Genomic DNA, 18,414 nt, shown 5'->3' on the forward strand with positions numbered 1-18,414 from the left:
GTTGATTGCATGAAGGCATGCAATACAAGAGGTTTTCATTATGTGAAATTGCGTTTAAGCTAAACATAAAACACAATTGTAATGCTTTGCAATTATCCAGTTTAGACCAATGACCAAATTAATGTATGCTGCACTTGTTAAATTGATGCATCATTCTCAGTCTCAATAGCTATACCGCCAGCTGATAGACAAGATTAGACGCATCATCCAATATATTAAATCCAAACACAGAAAACAAACACTGATTCAACACTTAATTTATAATTTATTCACATGAACAGATACAGTGTGTATGAGGTTACAACTTAGACTCAGAGGAATCCTTTAAAACCAGGTACTTGTCACTTAAGTTAAATGGTAGTTGTCGATATCTGACAAGGAACTTCTGCCAGTAGTGCAGGGAGCTGGAGGGACTTTACTTGACAGAATGGAAGACTTTGTGAGCCACCTGTAGGACAGAAATTAAAGGACAAGTTATTGCAAACTGTCTTGTACAAATGTATGCAAAGTGAGTGACACTTGTCTCCTAAAGTAGCTAGTTATCCCATCCAAAGTTGGGAGTATTTTCTATTCATTCCTCCTGTCTGACGATAGAAAGCACCCAGCCTTATCACCAAATGAGGTTCGGTCCACTCATATGTCCCTGTTTCTCCACAGCCTTCTCCTCCATCCTGCTATTCAACTACTGTTCTCAAATTCTAACATCTCCAATCGTGATGAACTTAATGAAGGAGGAGCATGCAATAGAGTAAATCCACTGACTCCTGGATATAATCTTGCTTGTAGAAGTTCAAATGTTGAGTCATCTAATTTACCCATGCATCAGTTGTGGTGGTACACCTGGATGAGTAGCCCAATGCTGACAGTAATACTAGGCTATTATTTTCCCTAGAGATATAGGGAGGGAGTATACTACTACGCATCTCTCGAATAGTCTTAAATTGCTTTCTCTCCTCGTTTCCTCTCCATCATCTGCACTAACGTGAAGGAACTGGACAGGTGAAAGCAAACACCCAGTATGGTTTCAACCACAGTTCTGTCAACTGTTTTCAGAACAGTACAGATGAAGGAGAGGAAACCACTATATACTATTGAGATGAACCCACTGATATGACTCTTCTGTCAGTCTGACAGCCAGCCTCAGTGTCATGTTCATTCTTGGCAGACAGAGAGATCTACCTCCAGCCTACATACAGTACCAGTCTGTAATATCTATGTGTTTCAAGCAGACCACCATAGTCCCTGTGCACAAGAATGCCAAGGTAGCCTGTCTAAATGACTTTCGCCCCGTAGCACTCACATCTGTAGCCATGTAATGCATTGAAAGGCTGGGCATGGCTCACATCGACACCATCATCCCAGACACACTGGACCCACTCCAATTCACATACCGCCCCAACAGATCCACAGATGATGCAATGTCTATTGCACTCCACACTAGCCTCTCCCACCTGGACAAGAGGAACACCTAAGTGAGAATGTTGTTCATTGACTGCAGCTCAGTGTTCAACACCATAGTGCCCTCCAAGCTCATCACTAAGCTCAGGACCCTGGGACTAAACACCTCCCTCTGCAACTGGATCCTGGACTTCCTGATGGGCCGCCCCCAGGTGGTGAGCGTAGGCAACAACACATCCACCACGCTGACCCTCAATACGGGGTCCCCTCTGGGGTGCGTGCTTAGTCCCCTCCTGTACTCCCTGTTTATGACTGCGTGATTGCGCACAACTCCAACACCATCATTGAGTTTGCTGAAGACGCTACAGTGATAGACCTGATCACCAACGACGATGAGACAGACTACAGGGAGGATGTCAGTCACCAGGCAGGTATGTTGCCAGGACAACAGCCTCTCCCTCGACATCAGCAAGACAAAGTAGCTGATCATGGACTAAAGGAAATGGATGGCCAAGCACACCCCCATCCACATCGACGGACTGTAGTGGAGAGGGTCGAGAACTTCAAGTTCCTCAGTGTCCACATCACTAAGGAATTAACATGGTTCACACACACCAACACAGTCATGAAGAAGGGATGACAACGCCTCTTCCCCCTCAGGAGGCTGAAAATATTTGTCATGTGCCCTCAGATCCTCAAAAAGTTCTACAGCTGCACCATTGAAAGCAACTTGACTGGTTGCATCACCGCTTGATATGGCAACTGCTTGGCATCCGACCACAAGGCGCTACAGAGGGTACTGCGTACGGCCCAGTACCTCACAGTGGCCGAGCTCCCTGCCATCCAGGACCTCTAAGCGGTGTCAGATGAAGGCCCTAAAAATGGTCAAAGACTCCAGGTACCCAAATCACTGATTATTGTACTTTTAAATTTGAATTGAAAACATGGCTAAAATCTATCCAAACCTGTACACATGAGTTATCTGTGGTTCCTCATATGTAAGACTAGTTTATGATAGTGTTGTTGTTGTCGTTAGAATTATATATTATTGGATGTAATGTATTGGTATTTTTGTATTGTTTTAGTGAGTTTTTGTATTGTGGCTGTGTAATTGTCCTTAACTGCCCAGGGACTACGAATGCAAATGATCTTTTGGCTATCCCCGGCACATTTACATGGATATTGCATTATTGATGTTGATTAATGTACATTGTCCCCTATAAATAAATAAAACAATACATCAGACTGTTCCCTCTGCTACTGCACGGCAAGTGGTACCGATGCACCAAGTGTGGAACCAACAGGACCCTGAACTGCTTCTACCCTCAAGCCATAAGACTACTAAATAGTTAACCATATAGCTACCCGGACTATCTGCGTTGACCCTCTTTTGCAGTAACTCTTGACTCATCACATACACTGCTGCTGCTACTACTCCTTATTATCTATACTGTTTCCTAGTCACTTTACCCCTACCTATATGTACAGTTGAAGTCGGAAGTTTACATACACTTAGGCTGGAGTCATTAAAACTCGTTTTCAACCACTCCACAAATTTCTTGTTAACAAACTATAGTTTTGGTAAGTCGGTTAGGACATCTACTTTGTGCATGACACAAGTCATTTTTCCAACAATTGTTTACAGACAGATTATTTCACGTATAATTCACTGTATCACAATTCCAGTGGGTCAGAAGTTCACATTCACTAAGTTGACTGTGCCTTTAAACAGCTTGGAAAATTCCAGAAAATGATGTCATGGCTTTAGAAGCTTCTGATAGGCTAATTGACATCAATTGAGTCAATTGGAGGTGTACCTGTAGATGTATTTCAAGGCCTACCTTCAAACTCAGTGCCTCTTTGCTTTATATCATGGGAAAATCAAAAGAAATCAGCCAAGACCTCAGAAAAATATTTGTAGACCTCCACAAGTCTGGTTCATCCTTGGGAGCAATTTCCAAATGCCAAATGTACCACGTTCATCTGTACAAACAATAGTACGCATGTATAAACACCATGGGACAATCATACCACCATGGGCCGTGATACCGCTCAGGAAGGAGAGGCGTTCTGTCTCCTACAGATGAACGTACTTTGGTGAGAAATGCAACTTAATCCCAAAACAACAGCAAAGGACCTTGTGAAGACGCTGGAGGAAACGGGTACAAAAGTATCTTTATCCACAGTAAAACGAGTCCTATATCGACATAACCTGAAAGGCCGCTCAGCAAGGAAGAAGCCACTGCTCCAAAACCACCATAAAAAAGCCAGACTACGGTTTGCAACTTCACATGGGGACAAAGATCGTACTTTTTGGAGAAATGCACTCTGGTCTGATGAAACAAAAATAGAATTGTTTGGCCATAATGACCATCGTTATGTTTGGAGGAAAACGGGGGAGGCTTGCAAACCGAAGAACACCAGCCGAACCGTGACGCACAGCGGTAGTAGCATCATGTTGTGAGGGTGCTTTGCTGCAGAAGGGACTGGTGCACTTCACAAAACAGATGGCATCATGAGGGAGGAAAATGATGTGGATATATTGATGCAGCATCTCAAGACATCATTCAGGAAGTTAAATCTTAGTCGCAAATGGGTCTTCCAAATGGACATTGACCCCAAGTATACTTCCAAAGTTTTGGAAAAATGGCTTAAGGACAAAGTCAAGGTATTGGAGTGGCCATCACAAAGCCCTGACCTCAATCCTATAGAAAATTTGTGGGCAGAACTGAAAAAGCGTGTGCGAGCAAGGAGGCCTACAAGTCTCACTCAATTTACACCAGCTCTGTCAGGAGGAATGGGCCAAAATTCACCCAACTTATTGTGGGAAGCTTGTGGAAGGCTACCCGAAACGTTTGACCCAAGTTCAACAATTTAAAAGGCAATGCAACCAAACAATACTAATTGAGTGTATGTAAACTTCTGACCCCCTGGGAATGTGATAAATAAAAAAAGCTGAAATAAAATCACTGTACTATTATTCTGACATTTCACATTCTTAAAATAAAGTAGTGATCCTATCTGACCTAAGACAGGGAATTTTTACTAGGATTAAATGTCAGGAATTGTGAAAACTGATTTTAAATGTAATTGGCTAAGGTGTATGTAAACTTCTGACTTCAACTGTACATATCTACCTCAATTAGCTCGTACCCCAGCACATAAACTCGGTACTGGTAGCCTGTGTTTATAGCCAGGTTATCGTTACTCATTGTGTATTTATTCCTTGTTTTTTTTCTATAATTTTTTCTCTGCATTGTTGGGAAAGGCCCGTAAGTAAGCATTTCACTGTTAGTCTGCACCTGTTGTTTACGAAGCATATGACAAATAACATTTGATTTGAGTAGGCTCTATCAAGACCTGCAGGCATTATCAATGGAGTCACATGCACTCTCATGCCTGCTTGTATGTATTCCCTTGCACCCGCTTCTTCACTGTTGGTGAAAGTGTCTGGGTAGATCTCACATACACAGTGGTCCCGCGCATGGAGGAAGTCGAAAAGCTCCTCGGTGCAGTCCTCTCTGGTTTCGGACTTGGAGCCGACCCTGGATTCACAGTCCTCCAGTTTCGCTCTGGCGTGGACGCAGTGCTCTGCCTGCGCACACTTGTCCCGCACCACCTCAAGGGGGTCCTGGAATAGATAAACCAAGGTCAATAAGTACACAAACCATCTATTCCCCTAGCCTGGTCTCAGATCTGTTTGTAGCTCAAACAGATCTGGGACCAGGCTATTCTCTCCAGTTGCATGACATATAGTTAGCTATGTTAGAACATATTATGTGGGTTTTAGAACAAATGCAAGGTGGGCAGATTATGCTGAATCAAACCAAATCGATTCATACCACCATATCTTCCTCCTCCTCCTCCTCTTCTTCCTGAAAGAAAAACACATTTTAAACCACTCGAAACATTACACCGATGTTACACACTGGGCAATATACTAAGCTAGCTGGCGCGTACTATTTATTGCCACTGGTTGATCGACAGCAACCTAGCAGATTATTGGCTAACTAGCTAGCGAGTTTGCTAACGAATCTGCTAGCCACTTTGGCTCTCTCAAGTTTAGCCTTTAACAAATGAGCCCGTTCAATATTTAACGAGATATTGAATACAACATGGTGAGTTCACGTCTTACATCTTCAGGTTCCCCGTTCAGTATCATTTTCTCCTCGAAAACCATGACGTTTATGCTCTTGACCTGGTATGACCGACTGTTAGATGATGAATTTGATGTTGGAGGACGGACCAGACCAGGTCACTCACCGGATGTTATCATGTCGTCACATTACTTCGGTGTCCACTAGTTACCACAGCCACAAAGTCGAAATTGGCTATATCGTACAAATATTATTTGTTTGTTCCTTTTTGGTCTTAATTTAAGGTTAGGCATAAGGTTAGCAGTGGGTTACGGTTAGGGCTAGGTTTAAGATCAGATTTTAAGAAGATAAATTGCAGAAATGGGCGAGGTTTATAACTTTGTAGCTATGGTAACTAGTGACGACCCGCTACTTCTTCTATGTTTAATAATGGCACCTAGTTGAGTCACTGTACGCTACTGCTGCGTTGTGCAACGGAGTAGTTACATACCGTTTAAAGGGATTCAGTCACGTACAGGACAGCCATTTCACTTCTAGACCTATTTCCCAAATTCTAAATCCCAATTTTAAAAAATCTAAATGAAACACCCCAAAAATTGTTTGAGTACAGAGTGAGATATGAGATATCCAAGATCAAAGGGCAAAGTCCAGGAAAAAAATCCAAGTTTGATTGGACCTTGAAGTGCCTATATTCAAATGATGTGAGGATCAGAGCAACAATATTTTTTTTACTTCACCTTTATTTATCCAGGTAGGCCAGTTGAGAACAAGTTCTCATTTACAACTGCGACCTGGACAAGATAAAGAAAAGCAGCACGACAAAAACAACAACACAGAGTTACACATAAACAAATGTACAGTCAATAACACAATATAAAAATCGATGTACAGTGTGTGCAAATGTAGAAGAGTAGGGAGGTTAGGCAATAAATAGGCCATAGAGGCAAAATAATTACAATTTAGCATAAACACTGGAGTGATAGATGTGCAGATAATGATGTGCAAGTAGAGATACTGGGGTGCAAAAGAGCAAGAGCATAAATAACACTATGGGATGAGGTAGTTGGGTGTGCTATTTACAGATTGGCTGTGTACAGGTACAGTGGTCAGTAAGCTGCTCTGACAGCTGATGCTTAAAGTTAGAGAGGGAGATATAAGACTCCAGATTCAGTGATTTTTGCAGTTCGTTCCAGTCATTGGCAGCAGAGAACTGGAAGGAAAGGCGGCCAAAGCAAGTGTTGGCTTTGGGGATGACCAGTGAAATATACCTGCTGGAGCGCGTGCTACGGGTGGGTATTGCTATGTTGACCAGTGAGCTGAGACTTATAGATGAGCTGGAGCCAGTGGGTTTGGCGATGAATATGTATTGAGGGCCAGCCAACGAGAGCATACAGGTCGCAGTGGTGGGTAGTATATGGGGCTTTGGTGACAAAACGGATGGCACTGTGGTAGACTATATCCAGTTTGCTGAGTAGAGTGTTGGAGGCTATTTTGTAAATGACATCGCCGAAGTCAAGGATCGGTAGGATAGTCAGTTTTACGAGGGTATGTTTGGCAGCATGAGTGAAGGATGCTTTGTTGTGAAATAGGAAGCCGATTCTAGATTTAATTTTGAATTGGAGATGCTTAATGTGAGTCTGGATGGAGAGTTTACAGTCTAACCAGACACCAAGGTATTTGTAGTTGTCCATATATTCTAAGTCAGAACCGTCCAGAGTAATGATGCTAGTCGGGCGGGCGGGTGCGGGCAACAATCGGTTGAAGAGCATGCATTTAGTTTAACTTGCATTTAAAAGCAGTTGGAGGTCAAGGAAGGAGTGTTGTATGGCATTGATGCTCGTTCGAAGGTTTGTTAACACAGTGTCCAAAGAAGGGCCAGATAGAAACAGAATGGTGTCGTCTGCGTAGAGGTGGATCAGAGAATAACCAGCATCAAGGGTGACATCATTGATGTATACAGAGAAAAGAGTCGGCCCGAGAATTGAACCCTGTGGCACCTCCATAGAAACTGCCAGAGGTCCGGACAACAGGCCCTCCGATTTGACACACTGAACTCTATCTGAGAAGTAGTTGGTGAACCAGGCGAGGCAGTCATTTGGGAAACCAAGGCTGTTGAGTCTTCCAATAAGAATGTGATGATTGACAGAGTCGAAAGCCTTGGCCAGGTCGATGAAGACGGCTGCACAGTGCTGTCTTTTATCGATGGCGGTTATGATATCGTTTAGGACCTTGAGCGTGACTGAGGTGCACCCATGACCAGCTCAGAAACCAGATTGCATAGTGGAGAAGGTACAGTGGGATTCAAAATTGTCGGTGATCTAGTTGTTAACTTGGCTTTCGAATATTTTAGAAAGGCAGGGAAGGATAGATATAGGTCTATAACAGTTTGGGTCTAGAGTGTCCCCCCCTTTGAAGAGGGGGATGACCGCGGCATCTTTCCAATCTTTGGGGATCTCAGACGATACGAAAGAGTGGTTGAATAGGCTAGTAATAGGGATTGCAACAATTTCAGCGGATAATTTTAGAAAGAGAGGTTCCAGATTGTCTAGCCCAGCTGATTTGTAGGGATCTAGATTTTGCAGCTCTTTCAGAACTTCAGCTGTCTGGATTTGGGTGAAGAAGAAGCAGGGGGGGCTTGGGCAAGTTGCTTAACATTGCTGAAAGCTGAAGGGGGTGTATAACAAGAGGCAACGGTGAGAGACTTGTTTCTGGAAAGGTGGATTTTTAAAAGTAGAAGCTCAAATTGTTTGGGCACAGACCTGGATAGTATGACAGATCTCTGCAGTAGATTGCAACTCCGCCCCCTTTGGCAGTTCTATCTTGTCGGAAAATGTTATAGTTAGGGATGGACATTTCTGGATTTTTGGTGGTCTTCCTAAGCCAGGATTCAGACACGGCTAGGACATCTGGCTTGGCTGAGTGTGCTAAAGCAGTGAATAGAACAAACTTAGGGAGGAGGCTTCTAATGTTAACATGCATGAAACCAAGGCTTTTACAGTTACAGACGTCAACAAATGAGCGCCCCTGGGGAATGGGAGTGGAGCTAGGGGCTTGCAGGGCCTGGGTTAACCTCTACATCACCAGAGGAACAGAGGAATGGTAGGATAAGGGCAAGTTGCTCACATTGCTGAAAGCTGAAGGGGGTGTATAACAAGAGGCAACGGTGAGAGACTTGTTTCTGGAAAGGTGGATTTTTAAAAGTAGAAGCTCAAATTGTTTGGGCACAGACCTGGATAGTATGACAGATCTCTGCAGTAGATTGCAACTCCGCCCCCTTTGGCAGTTCTATCTTGTCGGAAAATGTTATAGTTAGGGATGGACATTTCTGGATTTTTGGTGGTCTTCCTAAGCCAGGATTCAGACACGGCTAGGACATCTGGCTTGGCTGAGTGTGCTAAAGCAGTGAATAAAACAAACTTAGGGAGGAGGCTTCTAATGTTAACATGCATGAAACCAAGGCTTTTACAGTTACAGACGTCAACAAATGAGCGCCCCTGGGGAATGGGAGTGGAGCTAGGGGCTGCAGGGCCTGGGTTAACCTCTACATCACCAGAGGAACAGAGGAATGGTAGGATAAGGGTACGGCTAAAGTCTATAAGAACTGGTCGTCTATTGCATTCGGAGCAGAGTAAAAGGAGCAGATTTCTGGGCGCGGAAGAATAGATTCAGGGCATAATGTACAGACAAGGGTATGGTAGGATGTGAATACAGTGGATGTAAACCTAGGCATTGAGTGACGATGAGAGAGATTTTGTCTCTAGAGGCACCATTTAACGAATGGTGCTAGCTAAGGCATATTGAGCAGGGCTGGAGGCTCTACAATGAAATAAGACAATAATCACTAACCAAAACAGCAATAGACAAGCCATATTGACATTAGGGAGAGGCATGTGTAGCCGAGTGATCATAGGGTCCAGTGAGTAACTAGGCAAGCTGGAGACACACCGATTCAGACAGCTAGCGGGCCGGGGTTAGCAGGAAAGCAGATGGGCCTTCGGGGGCCGTCGCAACGGAAGAGCCTGTTGAAACCCCCTCGGACGGTTACATCGGCAGACCAGTCGTGCTGGATCGGCGGGGCTCCGTGTCGGCAGTAAAAGGGTCCAGGCCAATTGGCAAAATAGGTATTGTAGCCCAAGAATTGGCTGATGGACCTCTTCAGCTAGCCAGGAGATGGGCCTAGCTCGAGGCTAGCTCCAGGCTAACTGGTGCTTGCTTCGGGACAGAGACGTTAGCCAGCAGTAGCCACTCGGATAGCAGCTAGCTAGCTGTGATGATCCGGTGTAAAGGTTCAGAGCTTGCGGTAGAAATCCGGAGATGTGGTTGAGAAAAATCAGTCCGATATGCTCTGGGTTGATATCACGCTGTGCAGACTGGCAGGAATTGACCAGGCTGAGGCTGGCTGATGTCCGAGTTAACGGTGATGACTGCTAGTAGTGGCTAACTGACTACTAGCTAGTAGCTAGTTAGCTGGCTAGCTCCTGATGGGGGTTCCAGGGTAAAAAGTGTAAAAATAGCAGATCCGTACCACATTGTGTGAGGCGGGTTGCAGGAGAGTATGTTCAGTCCGTAGATGGAAATTGAGATAAAAAAATATATAAAAAATATTTCAGAAATATATACGAAGAAAAATATATATACGGGACGGGACGGGAAAAGACAAACAGAAGTCCAACTGCTACACCATCTTGGAACGAAGTGATAACATATCGTACGCTCTTTACTTTTTTCATTTACTGCTTGCGCATCATTTACTGCTGGTAGGTCAAGTGCAACTGAGCTTTGAACTTATTAGCCTCTTATCCCTTATCAGTAGTCTATGACACCAATTCCACTATTCTCTGTGTTCACCAGAGCTTTTTAGTGAATCAAATCAAATGTTATTTGTCACGTGCGCCAAATACAACAGGTGAAGACCTTACAGTGAAATGCTTACATACAAGCCCTTAACCAACAATGCAGTTTTAAGAAAATAACCGCAAAAAAGTAAGAGAATAACAAATAATTCAAGAGCAGCAGTAAATAACAATACCGGGCTATATACAATGCAAATAGTCTGGGTAGCCATTTGATTAGCTGTGCAGGAGTCTTATGGCTTGGGGGTAGAAGCTGTTTAGAAGTCTCTTGGACCTAGACTTGGTGCTCCGGTACCACTTGCCATGCGGTAGCAGAGAGAACAGTCTATGACCAGGGTGACTGGAGTCTAAGACAATTTTTAGGGCCTTCCTCTGACACCGCCTGGTATAGAGGTCCTGGACGGCAGGAAGTTTGGCCACAGTGATGTACTGGGCCGTTTGCACTACCCTCTGTTGTGCCTTGTGGTCGGAGGCAGAGCAGTTGCCATACCAGGCAGTGATGCAACCAGTCAGGATGTCTGCCGAGTTTCTTTCCTCTGGTTACACATTTAACATCCTTATAGAAATTTGGTAAAACGTATTTAAGTTTCCCTGCATTAAAGTCCCTGGCTACTAGGAGCGCCGCCTCTGGGTGAGCGTTTTCTTGTTTGCTTATGACTGAATACAGCTCATTAATGCCATCTTAGTGCCAGCCTCTGACTGTGGTGGTATGTAAACAGCTACGAAAAATACAGATGAAGCTAGTTAGTGTGGTCTACAGTTTATCATGAGATACTCAACCTCAGGCGAGCAATAGCTCGAGACTTCCTTAGATATCGTGCACCAGCTGTTATTTACAAAAATACATAGTCCGCTGCCCCTTGTCTTACCAGATGCCGCTGTTCTATGCTGCCGGTGCAGCGTATAACTAGCCAGCTGTATGTTGATAGTGTCGTCATTCAGCCACGTCTCCGTGAAGAATAAGATATTTTTTAAAATTATGTCCCGTTGGTAGTTTAATCTTCCGCATAGGTCATCTATTTTATTGTCCAAAGATTGCACGTTTGCTAGCAGATTGGAAGGAAGTGGGGATTTATTCGATCGCCTACGAATTCTCAGAAGGCAGGCCGCCCTCATGCCCCTTTTTCTCCGCCTCCTCTTAACGCAAATCACGGGGATCTGGGCCTGTTCCTGAGAAAGCAGTATTTCATTCGCGTCGGCCTCGTCAGACTCGTTAAAGGAAACAAAGTATTCTGCCAGTCCGTGGTGAGTAATCGCAGTCCTGATGTCCAGATGTTATTTTCGGTCATAAGAGACGGTAGCGGCAACATTATGTACAAAATACGCTTTAAAAAAGTTACAAACAACGCAAATAAACGAACAAAAACACAATCAGTTGGGGGCACGTCAAACGTCTGCCTTCTTCTCTGGCGCCATCTTAAATTCGACATACCAATTAGGACCTGGCAAAAAATACTTGAATCAGTTATAGAACACATTGCCTTTTATGGTTGTGAGGTCTGGGGTCCGCTCACCAACCAGGAATTCACAAAATGGGACAAACACTAAATTGAGACTCCGCATGCAGAATTCTGCAAAAATATCCACTGTGTACAGCGTAAAACACCAAATAATGCATGCAGAGCAGCATTTGGCCGATACCCGCTAATGATCAAAATCCAGAAAAAAGCTATTAAATTCTACAAGGAAGCGATTCCCAAACCTTCCATACCAACGCCATCACCTACAGAGAGATGAACCTGGAGAAGAGTCCCTTAAGCAAGCTGGTCTTGGGTCTCTGTTCACAAACACAAACAGACCCACAGAGCCCCAGGACAGCAACACAACTAGACCCAACCAAATCATGACAAAACCAAAAAATTCTTACTTGACACATAGGAAAGAATTAACAAAATAATAGAGCAAACTAGAATGCTATTTGGCCCTAAACAGAGAGTACACTGTGGCAGAATACCTGACCACTGTGACTGACCCAAACTTAAGGAAAGCTTTGACTATGTACAGACTCAGTGAGCATAGCTTTGCTATTGAGAAAGGCCGCCGTAGGCAGACCTGGCTCTCAAGAGAAGACACTGCCCACAAAATGAGGTGGAAACTGAGCTGCACTTCCTAGCCTCCTGCCAAATGTATGACCATATTAGAGACACATATTTCCCTCAGATTACACAGATCCACAAAGAATTCGAAAACGAACCCGATTTTGATAAACTCCCATATCTACTGGGTGAAATACCCCAGTGTGCCATCACAGCAGCAAGATTTGTGACCTGTTGCCACAAGAAAAGGGCAACCAGTGAAGAACAAACACCATTGTAAATACAACCCATATTTATGTTTATTTATTTTCCCTTTTGTACATTAACCACTTGCACATCGTTACAACACTGTATATATACATAATATGACATTTGTAATGTCTTTATTCTTTTGGAACTTCTGTGAGTGTAATGTTTACTGTTCATTTTTATTGTTTATTTCACTTTTGTATATTATCTACTTCACTTGCTTTGGCAATGTTAACATATGTTTCCCATGCAAATAAAGCCCCTTGAATTGAATTGAATTGAGATGGCAGGGGGAGGAAGGAGAAGGCAAGGGGAGGGGAGGATGGTTTAGTAGTAGAAGAGAGCCTGAGAGTTCTCTTCTCTGGGTCCTACTGCAAGGTCCTACTTCAGTTTCAAGTTGTATTGTCAGGTAAAGGGAAATTCATTTCTGGCAACAAATCAGTAATCAATATCAGCAGTACAAATGTAGTACTATAAAGCAGAAACAAAATGCACGAGAAATAGAAATAAGAAGAACACGATTAAGTAAGCTATGTACAGGGTCAGTTCCAATGCCATATTTCCAATGTGCAGGGATACTGGAGTGGTAGATATGTATAGGGGTAAGGTGACTAGTAGGGCTGGGGATTGCCAGGGACCTCACGATACATTGTTATCACAATACTTAGGAGCTGATACAAATTTCACGACTCTATATGTATTGTGAATTTATTGTGATTCGATGTTCCTAACATATTGCTCACCATATGCGTCTGCTGCAGAGAGACAAGATAGCCATGATAATTAATTTATCAGTCATGTAAATAAAAGTGCCGAAAACAAATTGGCTCCCTAATTAAAAAGATGGAGAACAAACTATGAAGGAAAAATACTGGAGTTTTGGTGCAGGTACAGCCAACTAGCGCAAAAATTATATTGCGATATTGTATCTATATTGTCAAAAATAATTTCCCGATATGTAACTATCAATCCCCCCCCCCCCATCACTAGTGACTAGGCATCAGGATATACTGTATGATAAACGGAGTAGCAGCAGCGTATATGAGGATTGTATGTGAATGTGTGTGTGTGTGTGTGTAGACTCAGTGTGTGTCAGTGTGAGTGTACCTAGAGTCAGTGCAAAAATGAAAGGGTGAATGAAGATAGTCTGTGTAGCCATTTTGTTAGCTGTTTAGCAGTCTTATGGCTTGGGGATAGAAGCTGTTCAGGAGCCTGTTGGTGTCAGACTTGTTGCTCTGGTACAGCTTGCTGTGCGGAAGCCGAGAGAACAGTCTATAGTTTGGGTGGCTGGAGTCTTTAACAATTTTCTGGGCCTTCCTTGCCTGATATAGAGGTCCTGGATGGCAGGGAGCTCAGCCCCAGTGATGTACTGGGCTGTCCAGACCACCCTCTGTAGCGCCATGCAATCGAGGGGGGTGCAGTTGTCATACCAAGCAGTGATGCAGCCAGTCAAGATGCTCTCAATGGTGCTTTTTGAGGATTTGTGGGCCCATGGCTTCCGAGTGGCGCAGCGGTCTAAGGCACTGCATCTCAGCGTCACTACAGACCCGATTCGGTTCCAGGCTGTATCACAACTGGCCGTGATTGCGAGTCTCATAGGGCGGCGCACAATTGGCCCAACTTCGTCCGGGTTTGGCCGTCATTGAAAATAAGAATTTGTCCTTAACTGACTTGCCTAGTTAAATAAAGGTTAAATAAAATAAAATAAAATCCAAATCTTTTCAACCTCCTGAGGGGGAAGAGACACTGTTGTGCCTTCTTCACTACTGTGTGCATGTGTGTGGACCATTTTAAGTACTTAGTGATTGGACACAGAGGAACTTCTCTCAACCCGTTCCACTACAGCCCTGTCGATGTGGATGGGAGCGTTTGTCTGTTTTTGTACAGCGAGCACAACAACAGTGGCTGGGGCCTAACCTTTCCTAACCCCTCTTTAATGACTCTGTCTGAAACAAGGACAGCTTGGCCTAACTCTTAAACACACACACTGACCCAGAGGCATGGATCTAGTCTGTCATAAAGAAACCCTCCCCCCCAGGGTCGGGCCCCCACCTGACCCCCACTCAGCTGCTCCCCTCCTCAGACCCCCAGGCAACAGAGTATGACATCTGCCCCCTCCTGTACTAAAGTATCTGGTAGTCCTGGCCCTCCTCTCCCGCAGCAGAGCAGAGTATGACATCTGCCCCCTCCTGTACTAAAGTATCTGGTAGTCCTGGCCCTCCTCTCCCACAGCAGAACAGAGTATGACATCTGGCCCTCCTCTCCCGCAGCAGAACAGAGTATGACATCTGCCCCCTCCTGTACTAAAGTATCTGGTAGTCCTGGCCCTCCTCTCCCACAGCAGAACAGAGTATGACATCTGGCCCTCCTCTCCTGCAGCAGAACAGAGTATGACATCTGGCCCTCCTCTCCCGCAGCAGAACAGAGTATGACATCTGCCCCCTCCTGTACTAAAGTATCTGGTAGTCCTGGCCCTCCTCTCCCCGCAGCAGAACAGAGTATGACATCTGCCCCCTCCTGTACTAAAGTATCTGGTAGTCCTGGCCCTCCTCTCCCGCAACAGAACAGAGTATGACATCTGCCCCCTCCTGTACTAAAGTATCTGGTAGTCCTGGCCCTCCTCTCCCGCAGCAGAACAGAGTATGACATCTGCCCCCTCCTGTACTAAAGTATCTGGTAGTCCTGGCCCTCCTCTCCCGCAGCAGAACAGAGTATGACATCTGCCCCCTCCTGTACTAAAGTATCTGGTAGTCCTGGCCCTCCTCAGACCCCCAGGCAACAGAGTATGACATCTGCCCCCTCCTGTACTAAAGTATCTGGTAGTCCTGGCCCTCCTCTCCCGCAACAGAGCAGAGTATGACATCTGCCCCCTCCTGTACTAAAGTATCTGGTAGTCCTGGCCCTCCTCTCCCCGCAGCAGAACAGAGTATGACATCTGCCCCCTCCTGTACTAAAGTATCTGGTAGTCCTGGCCCTCCTCTCCCACAGCAGAACAGAGTATGACATCTGCCCCCTCCTGTACTAAAGTATCTGGTAGTCCTGGCTCTCCTCTCCCACAGCAGAACAGAGTATGACATCTGCCCCCTCCTGTACTAAAGTATCTGGTAGTCCTGGCCCTCCTCTCCCGCAGCAGAACAGAGTATGACATCTGCCCCCTCCTGTACTAAAGTATCTGGTAGTCCTGGCCCTCCTCTCCCGCAGCAGAGGGTACATCCCAAATGGCACCCTGTTCTCTATATAGTAGTGCACTATATAGGGCAGTGGTCACCAACCCTTTCTGAGTCAAAATTCAAGCTATCTCTTAGATGAAAAACATGACTTATAAAACATAAGCCTAGAACATAACACAAGCTTACATGAAGATAAACACTGGTGTGGGATGGAAAAGGCCATGAAGGAGTAAAGTAGTACTGGACTTGGTTTTATATAGTATAGATCAGAGTTTGGGTCAATTCCATTTCAATTCAGTCAGTTTTAGAAGGAAATTCAAATTCCAATTCAAATGTTTTCTCATAGAGAGGCATTGAGGAGAATTGGAATTGCAGTTTACTTCCTGAATTGACTAAATTGAAATGGAATTGACCCCGATGAAACCCCTCTAACTGGCGTTTGTTTTGTTTACAGAGTGCTGCTGCAGCCCCCAGTCCTGTGATGGGGGGGATTCCCCCTGGAGAGGGGATGCCCGGTGGACCCATGCCCCCTGGATTCTTCCAGGTCACTGATTCCTACCACTCACACACCCCTCAATCTACACTCTATGGCAGGGGTAGGCGACTAGATTCAGCTGTGGGACGATTTATTTTGGCGCGAATGAAAAATAATTATAATAATTTGTACACTGCAAATTGACCAGAACTAACCCCAACTAGAGATTTTATTTAAAAATAACAATACATTTTTTAGCTGAATTTTTCTATAATTTTTTGGGCTGGATTCCTGGTGATTTGTCATTTTTTTCACCCAATAGAAACATCATTTTTATGCTTTTCTAAACGTCTGTGATTTTGGCCCGCACACCGCCTGTTGCCGACCCCTGCTCTATGGCAGTGGTTCCCAATTCTTTCCTTTCCGAGGACCACCAGATCTCTTGGGGGGAAATGTGTCGTGCACCTGAAGTACCCTCCCTGACCACAGCGTTGCAGCATTGCGTTGCAGTACGTTCGGTGTGGTGCATATCTTGGATTTATCGAACGTATGTGTCAACCTGTACGTGTAGACGGCTTGACAGAAATGGTAGTAGACAGTGAATGTTGAACTGTTGTTGCATACATATCCAGATGATGCTGCGTACTATTTTGCGCAGCGACGCTGTCAGCGTGTTCAAAGCGTTATCCACCACACCGAACGCACTGCAACTGCCTGTGCAACAACGCAATGCTGCAAGGCAAACGCAGCATTTCAATGGAAATGAATGTAATGTACCAACACGCAATGACTTATAAGGGCACCGAGCAAGACCCAGATGCAGACATGGGAGGCAGACAGTTCGAGTCTGATATTTATTATAATCCAAGGGGCAGGCAAGAGAATGGTTGTGTACAGGCAAAAGATCATAAACTAGGTCAGAGTCCAGGAGGTACAGAGTGGCAGGCAGGCTCGAAGGGGAAGGCAGGCAGTATGGTCAGACAGGCGGGTTCAGAGTCAAGGGTCAAAACTGGGAAGACTAGCAAAAACAGAAATAAGGGGGAAAAAACCAGGAGCACGGACAACCACACTGATTGACTTGACAAGACGAACTGGCAACAGACAAACAGGGAACACATGAATAAGTACCCAGGGACTAATGGGGAAAATAGGTGACACCTGGAGGTGGGTGGAGACAATCACAAAGGCAGGGGAAACAGATCAGGGTGTGACAATGACGCTGTCGGTGTGTTCGAAGTGTAAATCATGTAACGCTAATTCATAAAAAAATATTTTGTCAGTATACCATGAAGAATAAAGGGATATAGTTCACAAACTGCATAAGAAACTGCAGTCTATAGCATTATGTTCACACAATGAAGTACAGTAATTAGCTAATACTGATTAAAACCTGTGTGGTTCGAGCCCTGAATGCTGATTGGCTGACAGCCGTGGTATATCAGACCGTATATCACGGGTATGACAAAACATTTATTTTTACTGCTCTAATTACGTTGGTAACCAGTTGATAATAGCAATAAGGCTCCTCGGGGGGTTGTGGTATATGGCCAATATACCACGGCAAAGGGCTGTGTCCAGGCACTCCACGAGGCATTGTGCCTAACAACAGCCCTTAGCAGTGGTATATTGGCCATATACCACAAATGCCAGAGGAGCCTTATTGCTTAATTCTACCCTCCTGACTCTCCTCCAGGTAAACTAATGCGCCTGGGAGAGAGCCTGGCCAGGGTGGAGCTATTCCTCTTCTTCACCTTCATGCAGAGGTTCTTGTTCTCCATGCCGCCCAGAGTGAAGCCAGTGATGGAACTACAACTTTGGCATCACCCTGTCACCTGTTCCCCATGACATCTGTGCCACCCCGCACCAATGAGAGGGCACGGATCCATTGAGGTGGCATGGTTTCCCCACGCCTACAGTAACAGTTAACATAATTACATGAGCAGTTTCACTCATCATCAATAAGCTCATAATAATCATACACCCTGTTTTGAATGGTCATGAGACAGATATTTACAGCGACGGTTTCACTCATCATCAGTAAGCCCATGTCTTGTTTTCAATTGTCAAATGACATAAACTAGGCAAGGAATGAATAGTTTTGTACAGTGAGGTGTTGTGTGCTATATTTGGGTTATA

At 44.7% G+C, this 18,414-nt stretch overlaps 1 protein-coding gene across 1 annotated transcript; it reads right to left on the bottom strand.

Moving 5' to 3' along the window:
- Window positions 1–245: 245 nt before the first annotated feature.
- On the bottom strand, window positions 246–5,708 carry LOC139539525 (cytochrome b-c1 complex subunit 6, mitochondrial-like). Its single transcript, XM_071342567.1, has 4 exons — window positions 5,534–5,708; window positions 5,241–5,273; window positions 4,868–5,029; window positions 246–448 (listed from the first exon to the last, which is right to left on the bottom strand). Exons 1-4 carry the CDS (start codon window positions 5,576–5,578, stop codon window positions 416–418), a joined length of 273 nt encoding a protein of 90 aa, XP_071198668.1. The 5' UTR covers window positions 5,579–5,708; the 3' UTR covers window positions 246–415.
- Window positions 5,709–18,414: the final 12,706 nt, after the last annotated feature.

Source organism: Salvelinus alpinus, chromosome 15 (assembly GCF_045679555.1).
Source record: "Salvelinus alpinus chromosome 15, SLU_Salpinus.1, whole genome shotgun sequence".
Classification (NCBI taxonomy): Eukaryota; Metazoa; Chordata; class Actinopteri; order Salmoniformes; family Salmonidae; genus Salvelinus; species Salvelinus alpinus.